Source organism: Branchiostoma belcheri, unplaced genomic scaffold, assembly GCF_001625305.1.
Source record: "Branchiostoma belcheri isolate BF01 breed outbred unplaced genomic scaffold, Haploidv18h27 scaffold12, whole genome shotgun sequence".
NCBI lineage: Eukaryota > Metazoa > Chordata > Leptocardii > Amphioxiformes > Branchiostomatidae > Branchiostoma > Branchiostoma belcheri.
Genome location: NW_017802602.1, coordinates 964,357 through 973,780, shown reverse-complemented (window position 1 = coordinate 973,780; position 9,424 = coordinate 964,357). Strand labels below are relative to the sequence as shown.

General features: G+C 41.3%; 1 protein-coding gene across 1 annotated transcript in view; it reads right to left on the bottom strand.

Moving 5' to 3' along the window:
* The window catches only part of LOC109462630 (glutamate receptor ionotropic, kainate 2-like), a 34,537-nt gene extending 32,190 nt beyond the window's left edge, over positions 1-2,347 (bottom strand). Inside the window, exon 1 of the mRNA XM_019759193.1 lies at positions 2,209-2,347. Within this exon, the coding sequence (XP_019614752.1) occupies positions 2,209-2,347 (139 nt within the window). The remainder of the gene's footprint in view (positions 1-2,208) is intronic.
* Between the last annotated feature and the right edge of the window lie 7,077 nt (positions 2,348-9,424).

Below are 9,424 nucleotides of genomic sequence, written 5' to 3'. Positions count from 1 at the left end.
CCCCTTACATAGTTGATGAAGATCAGTAACTTTTTATTACACATCATGAAAAGCAGAGACTCATGAATTGCGAGAACATGGCAACGCACCCGAAATGGTGATAAAATGTTGAGTTCGATGCAGGCCCAACTCCTAGCCTGGGTAGGGCAATCGCCCCGACAACTACGCTTCAGAGTAACGATATCTAGAAAAGATGACTGGATACTTCAAAGTTTGAATAGGGCAATTGCCCCGCCAAGTCATGATTTTCTGGACATGAGTGTCTTGAAAATATTTATCGCCGTCTAATGTGTCTTCATCTTTATCAAATGTAGCATTTGGTTTTCTAATTTTCAAGTTGAAAAAGGGGGAATAAAATCGATTTTCCCTTATTTTGTATTCTGTTACAGAAAGATAAGATCAGAGCAAGACAATGTAATAATCTTCAGGGTTAACGACCTCCTATAGTCATCTCTCTTCTATCGCAGAACTAGAACATCAGAATCGATGCCTTTCCCTGCAGGTATTTTTCATTACGAAAATGGAGCATTTGGGACCGGCACTTTAGATCAGAAAACATCGATCTGCAACAAACAATTGCCGTTCATTTCCCTCCCCTCCAATACCCGCGTACACGAAGTTAGATCACTTGATGATTCGTTGGCCTTCATAATAGGTCGTCCAACTAAAACGTGATGCGATCAAAGCTCCATTTCCGAACTAGCCTACAGCAGTTAGCGTAACGATCCAGTCGTCTTAATGTGCCTGTGGCCAACTGACCTGAATACCAGGTGACAATGGCATCTATAAAATGCCCATAATACTATAATAGTCACAACCGTAAAGTTAGTATGTTTCTGAGCTCCAGTAAGGTTCTGAGGATAGACTGGGGTCACAGAAATCAGTTTAGACAGTCACTACATTCAGTCTCTGTATAGTCGGCATGACTTTATTGCAGGTGTGGAGAAGGATTCACCTGAATTTCAACCCCATCAGCTCAAGGGAGGAAGCAACAAAACTACTTAGGTTGTTCATCTTTCTACCTGACCGACATAACTAAGAAGGAGCTTGAGTTTCAAAACATCGATTGAAGAATTCCAACTAACAAGACACTCCTTTCCTTTAAGTATAACATCTAAGCACCTTGTTTCGTGCTAGAAAGCTTGGCTGCTGGATCTTCAATCTCGCTTACTTGGATAGGTGGAGACCAAAGCTGAAAGATTACCCGGTGGAATTTACAGGCCAGATGAAAAAAAGGCACGATAATTAAGGACTTGGAAATGGATTGGAAATGTTGATTACAGCACACAGGGAGGGGCATTGACTCCCGGTCTCGAAAACAAGATAAATCCCAATAACGCTCATGCTGATTTGTGTGTTTACGTTTCAACTCATTTCCGGTTGCACTTAATGCCATTAATCTCAACAGACTATATCGAATTAGGCATAGAATAACTCAGGGCAAATTAGATCAATAATGGGCGTGTGTTATTACCGTAATAACACGCCTGTCCAACCGTGTCGTAATTCGTTAAGAATTAGGATCTGGCAGGATTCTGAATAAATAATCTCCGGGTATCCAAGATCGTAGATTTGCCGTAGCATACAGGCAGACTATCCAGAAGTACGGTTCTGGATATAAAGCACGGTCCTGGATAAGTGCGGACTGCCAGAATCGTACTTGAGTATGGTTCTGGATAAAGTACGCTTCTGAATACGCGTGGACTGTCCAGAGTCGTACCTGAACATGGTTCTGGATAAAGCGCGGTTTTGGATACGCGTGGACTATCCAGAGTCGTACCTCAGCATGGTTCTGGATACGCGTAGACTGTCCAAAATCGCACCTGAGTATTATTCTGGATAAAGCACGGTTCTGGATACGCATGGACTATCCAGAATCGTACCTGAGCGTGGTTCTGGATAAAGCACGATTCTGGATACGCATAGACTATCCAGAATCGTACTTGAGTACTTGAGTATGGTTCTGGATAAAGCACCATTCTGGATATATAAGTGTGGACTGTCCAGAATCGTACCTGAGTATTATTAATTGCTGTGTTTATTTTGTCCCACACTGTACCTAATGTGATTTATGCCTATGTACTTTGTAACTGTTCTGTTGGGCTACCTTGGAAATCAGTTGTCCTAAACTGAAGGTACCACCCAACTGTTTTTAAGATCAATAAATTAAATAAATTCTGAATAAAGCGCGGTTCTTCTGTAACTCACCGTAGTCATCTGATGACGTCAGGATGCTCATCTGCTGCCAGCCGAAGTGATCGATGACGTCGGCGATGACGCGGCTCTGTACGGTGTCCGTAGCTGACAGACGGACCAGGAAGGGGTAGGTCTGCGGGTTCACCAGCATCGGGTCCGTAGCCACGGGGGCGATCTGAGGGATCTGCCAGGGGAGACGTCAATATAACGTTAGAGTCTCCTTGAAGAGATTCATTTGTCACGTATAGATACAGTTACTAGAGAATTCTTTCATCAGTGACAACTTTGGAAGGGTAAGGATACTAACCTCCAAATTTTCAATGACTATCAGTCCACCGAGACTAGGTAACTCCGTGAACAAGATGGACTGATAGTCATCGAAAATTTGGAGGTTAGTATTCTTACCCTTCAAAAACTTGTCATTGCTGAAAGAATTCTCCAGTAACGTTGGAGTCATTCTTTCCTAGAAATCACCCTACAAATAGTGGTATTTACCAAAAGGGATCAATACACACAGGAAATATGTAATTGTGCCGTTTTTTGCCTGAAGCAAACATTACCATATTAACGGGGCATTAACCAGCAATCCCATTTTTCATTTTTCAGCCGGACAGTAGAAACCAATATACTAGGATGTCGACTTAACACTTCAGTCTGCATTTACTGGGCCCCATTGTGAGACATGCCGGAGTATTAAATATTATAATATTGTTTTTATTCCAACATGTAATCACAAGACGTGGTGACGGCACACTCAAGTTTTTTCAACTTACATTAATGCCGCCACCTTTTGTTTCATTAAAAAAAAATATTTTAGTTACTAGAGAATTCTTTCATCAGTTTCAGCAAGTTTTGAAGGGTTAGAGTACTAACCTCCAAATTTTCGATGACTATCAGTCCATCTTGTTCACGGAGTTTTTAATCTTTAATTTTTTTTTCAATTTTTAACTTTTTAATTTTTTAAATATTTCTTATTTTTAAATTTTTTAAATTTATTTTTGTGCTTTTTGTAATCTTTTTTAATTTTTGTAATTATTTCAATTTTTCATTTTTTTTCCCGAGTATCGGTGGGAAGTGCTGAGACGGAACTCACCTGCACCGCTCCGCTGACCAAGCTGACCGCCTTGACAGCAGACGAGCCGACTGGACCGATAATGGCGTGTACTCCGCTGGCAGACTGCCGACACGCTGCGAACAACACGCACGGCGAGTTAGATGTAAGAAACAGGATAAAAACCCCTGGTTCCAGGCCGGTGTTTAAACCAACGACCTTCATATCCCGACGCTATAACCACTCGGCTAAAAGGTCTAGACCCATCGGCCGGGTCAGTTGGTAGCGCCTATAGACCCCTCACTGTTACACTACTCCCCCTTTTCTTTTCAAGATTCGTCCTCGAATCTTCCGAATTCGACATCCCTGGAGCGGCACTCTTTGCCAGAACTCCCAGGGCCAGTCCGGTCAGTTGGTAGCGCCTATAAACACCCCACTGTTACATTGACACCCATTATTTTTTACTGCAACATTTAATACAAGACATGGTGAGGACACACTCAAGTTTTTTCAACTTATTTTCATGCCACCACCAACAGAGACAAACGCATGTCCAAAAGACATACTCATTTTCACCTGAGTTAAGTGAGGAAAGTCGTGCAAAGTGCCTTTCCCAAGGGCACAAGATCGGTGGCATGGCAGGATTCGACCTCTTGGTTCTGAGCCAAGCATTCTATCGTTACGCCACACGACCCAACAAGGCCCTTCATTGGAACCTATGCAATATGAATCTCCACTCCCAAAGTTTGGCACATCCACATTTGATTCTGATAGCCATGCGGAAACATTAAGTCTATGTACGATAAATATCACAACCATTCAAGCCAGAGAGTTAATGACTTAATGGTCCACTTGAACCTAATGTAAGTAATATATTTTCACCATGTTTTAAAATTAGTTTAGCTTTCTTTTTAAGAGGGTTTTGGAAATTTACGAACTACTTATTACAGGTTTGAAGAAACAATGCACGCTGTTGGATCGATGGAATCAATCCGGATATGAAGAGAAACGAGGGCGACTCGAGCGGGAAGAACTAAGCTGGAGAGATCCAACTGTAAGGCCACAGCAAGTATTTTATGGATGACAGCAGCGCGCGCATTGATTTTCACCTGATTTTGAAAAAAAAAAAGAAATTTCGTTGCCCTCTAATGGTCAACGTGCCAAAAATGGGCTGTTTCCATGCCGGTAGACAAATATGAAGAGAGGAGACAAGAAAAGGCTCTGATTTATTGTTTTGTCTTTTACTTTGATGCAGTGATGTATTTCATTCCTTTTATATGTGATGGTGCCTGTGTATATATGTGATGTTCCCACTGAATCAAAAGCATTTGTACAATGACTGAAAACTTAGCACAATCTAGGTATCACATATTTTTTAACAAGACCTATGATGTCAAAATTTGAAAATATAGGAATCTTGTTTTGGGGGTCCGCCTTGTGTTTTTTTTTCGCCCTATCGCATTAGATTTGAAGTCTGCGGAGGATGTCATCCATAAAATTGACTTGCTGTGGCCTAAGCCTGTGCTCAGGGGAAAGATCGAACTTCAGGAGCACGTAGGAATAAGCCGTCTTCATATCACGGCGACAGGACAATTGTGGGGTTTGTTCTGCCTGGCCATTATCTGTGTGTGTGTACAGACGGTCGATATCCGCACAGAACAAGGATCTATGCCGTCTGGAAAGGCTATTAGCGAGTTCATAGCCGGAGTAGACTCGGCCTCATTTCCTCTATTGAATACACGGCGACAGGCAGGCGATCATCGTTTGCCAGGAAATCTAATTAAAGAACTTTTTTCTTTAAGAATTACCATAAAATTGTGGTGTTGTGTGGCGCAACTTTAGCTTGCGAGACTCGGAACCAAGAGGTCCCGGGTTCGAGTCCTGACATGCCACCGATCTTGTGCCCTTGGGAAAGGCACTTTACACGACTTTCCCCACTTAACTGAAGTGAAAATGAGTATTCTCTGTCCTGTATTCGTTTCTATGTGCGGGACACAACACCAGCAACAGCTTGCCTCTGTCCCGCGTGTATTGCACTGTTGCAGCTTCAATAAATCAAATCAAATAAAATCAATCAAAATCAGTCAGAAGGAATGGAGCAAAACCGTTGATGTAACACATAACGACAATGATGTACGATCGGCAAGCCTGGCTGCATCCATCTTACCACGTATGATGGAAATGAGACTATAAAACGTGCGACTACAAACACATCTGCCACAGACAGATAAAGACTAGCTGAACCATTTACTCTCAAATCTCTGACAGGGATGTGCCTTTTCAGGAAGCAATTTAATTTTATTGCTTACTGTTAGCCTGTGTAGGACAAACACAAAGAGCCAATTAGCACTAAATGTTGATAAATGACAACACAGACGTCAACTCTGGTCTCCGGACTCATTGTGAAGCGAAACGAGGAACATTTTGTGGTGCTTTCATTAGTTCGACATCAGGAATATATCAGGGCTCCTTATAAGTAGGGGAACACCGGATGTTTTAATGTTTTATTTGTGACTCACTCGTAAAGGCCTGCTATCCACTAGAGCTTTTGTGTGATCCATGATATTATCACTTTAATAAGACGACTGATGCAAAGGAATAATTAAAAATACAACAAAACGTAATAAAATTCCTTCTTTCAATTCGTTGTGTGATCTGTTGTCATTTGTTTTGTCGCTCATCGGTTAGAGCTTCTAGTGGGTATAATAAGCACATAAAAACGGCAATTTTCTTTACCTCATAGTTATTTATTTAGTTATTATTGTTATTCATTGATTTAGCTGTTCAACCCTCAAAGCCAGGGCAGCCCAAATGCAACTAGCCAGTGGCTATTACAAAGGACTTGTCCTGCTGACAAGACAAGACATCACAGCAACAACTTAAGTAGCTTAACAACCTGTTACATTATTCTATGGAAAAAAAACTTTCTACAAAGGAACTAAACTGCCTGTACCTTTCAGCACCATCTCGAAGAAGGCGAGTTCCCTGGTTGTGTTGATGATACACTCCAGAGTGGTGTTAGGGATGATGTTGTTCTGGTTCACGTACTGTACAGCCAGCTCCAGGGCTGTTCTCTCAGCCGTGTACACTTCAGCATCAGCTATCAGGGCAGCTGGGGGAGAGAGAGGAGCATCAACACAACTGGTATATACTTGAAAGATATTTCATGCATTGTTTAGAAATATGGATGAAATTACGTGTGTTAAAATAGAAGAAAAATGGATTTTCCTTTATGTGTTTGAAAATTGAACAAAATGGAGTTTTGTTTTATGTGTCTAAAATCAATAAAACAAAAAAAACTGGGTTCTCTTTTGTGAATAAAAAACTAAAATAATTATTATTATAGGAGATGAACTATGTCGTAGTTTCTAGATTTTTTTGTATTTTGGTTAAAATCGTAATAGATATTTCATGTACTGACATCAATACATTAGTTTATCAGGTTTTCTTTATAAATCTTAAAGAAAACTGAATTTTTGTTCAATCTTAAGAGATCTTGGTCTCTGGCTCCTGGGGAATACTTCAAATTTTTGAGTAAATACGCGCGACTACTTAACCTGATTACAAGTAACGATGCGATACGCGGCATAATCAAATCCAGATGCTAGAATCAATGAATACCCTGGGGTAACTAAGGGGGAATAAGGGCATCTGGTTGTCCCGAATAAGGTTCTGCATTAATCCATATGGCAGATATGATCTATAACGGGAGTATTGTATTTTCACTAGACACAATTTTTTTAACATATGCACCATGATTTGATTTATTAGACTGTATAAACAGATATATACAGCCAGGACTGCCCAACTAGCCGGAGGCTATTATAAAGGTCTAGCCCTCAGAACAAGAACATAAACAATTAGGAACAGGTAACAACAGTTAACAGTGTAGGTTATACTTCAGATTAACATACTATTACATAACAGAGGTTGCACCTTACAATATACTTACAACTGAGTCTGAGACTTGTACACTAAGAATTGCTTCAAATAATATTGATCCGACATTCAATACCCACAAAGGATAAGTACATTGCGTAGATTTTGTACTAAATCATAATCCTGCGCGACTTGCGATTGCCAACTAGTACGTTTGAAATAGCAAAAAAACAACAAACTTGAAATCCATGATAATTGATAATTTGGACGACCAGGTAACTGTCCGTCCATTGAATAAATCTGTTTACTTGTATGTGATAGAGGAGGACATAGGTCTGGGCGGTGCTGAACTGTCCTCTGTCATGCGTGACAGGAACTTGTGGAGACAGCACATGGTGTCACCTGAAGGATGAACTGAACTGAACTTGTATGCAACAGACAACTCAGATCGACAGATGTGTTATTTTTAGCGCGCGAGGTAACCAATCGAAGCTACCGCAGCTGTGACCGCGATAGCTATTGACACTGTTCGCATGGCCGGACAGAGTATTGCGTGGTGAAGATAAAATTGTTACGCCAAATACACGGCTTTTTACGACTGACCCTTATCCCATCAGTATACATTTATTTATTCACATCCAAGGAGCTGGACAGACAACGCAAGAGACACGAACAGTGCCTATCCACGGCATTCTTGTGCGAAAATTGTGGAAAGTACTGCAGAAGTAATGCTGGTTTGGCGGCACACCGCCGCACCCATCGTACTTGATTGGAGCAGATCGTCCGTCAGGACGACAAGACTGATGATGATTCACATATATTTATTGAGTATTGGGCAAGAAGCATACGTTGCTTATAATATAACACCTTTTACTCAGAAACATAAAACGAGTATAAAACACATTGACAAAATACAAGCATAATTACAAGGTGGGTAAAACCAAAATAGATACAAAGGAGACAAGTTGGTGCGCCAAAAAACAGTTACTCAAGCAACTGGATATGATTTTGAAAACGTCAGACGTTTCAGCTAGTATCCACTAGCTTTCGTCAGTGACTGAGAGACCAGAGGGGAAAGCAGGTTTTTAAGTACAACCTGTTTATTGATATGCAAATAAAGTGAAGACAAATTTTTGGAAGTCGAAAAAGGAACAAAAGTTAGACAAGTCAAGACAAAATGATGCAAATTAGTCTGACAGCTCCTGTTATACAGAACAGGAGCTTAAGTGTTGTCTGTCCTCGGGGCTGGGAGTGCCAAATCCCAAGTGCCGGAAAGATCGACTCGTAGCCCCCCTTCCCTGTTGAGGGTGGGGTTGTACATTCTTTCATATATTGCCTCTTTAACACCCCGTTCCCACCAGCGTGTTTCGCGGTCTAAGACATCCGTGGACTCGAGTTTGAAAGAGTGACCCTGGTTGTGTTGTAGGTGGTGGAAAATAGCTGAGGAGTAGCCGTTGGCACTAGGTCGGCAATGTTCTTTGTACCTTACTTTAAGCGGTCGACTTGTCTCTCCGATGTAGGTGTTGTTACAATTGGGCTCCTCACATTTGAGTCTGTAAATAACATTCGCCTTGGTACCTTTGTGAGGTCGGTCCTTAGGGTGTACCAGTCTTTGTCTGAGGGTTGAGTGAGGTTTGAAGTTAGTGGCTATGTTGAAGTTTTGGAAGATCCGTCGGAGTTTCTCAGATACTCCTTGGACATACGGAATAGTGATGTTGGCCTTGTTTTTGTTGGTCAATGGTTTGCACTTCTGGGTTTTCTTAGACTGATCTGAAGGTTTGAGCGCTTTGTTGAAAGTCCAGTTTTGGTAGCCACATTTAGCCAGGGCACCTCGGAGGTGTCTATGTTCGTCCGTTTTGGCTTGGTCTGAAGTGATAATGTTGTCTGCACGATGGAAGAGAGTTTTGATCACTGCTAGTTTGTGTTCCAAAGGGTGGTGGGAATCAAAGGCCAGGTACTGATCAGTGTGGGTTGGTTTCCTGTGGTTCTGTATAACAGGAGCTGTCAGACTAATTTGCATCATTTTGTCTTGACTTGTCTAACTTTTGTTCCTTTTTCGACTTCCAAAAATTTGTCTTCACTTTATTTGCATATCAATAAACAGGTTGTACTTAAAAACCTGCTTTCCCCTCTGGTCTCTCAGTCACTGACGAAAGCTAGTGGATACTAGCTGAAACGTCTGACGTTTTCAAAATCATATCCAGTTGCTTGAGTAACTGTTTTTTGGCGTATCGTATTACCTGGATGTCTAACCTTCATCGACGTGACAAGTTGGTGATCTATCAATTACGAGAATCT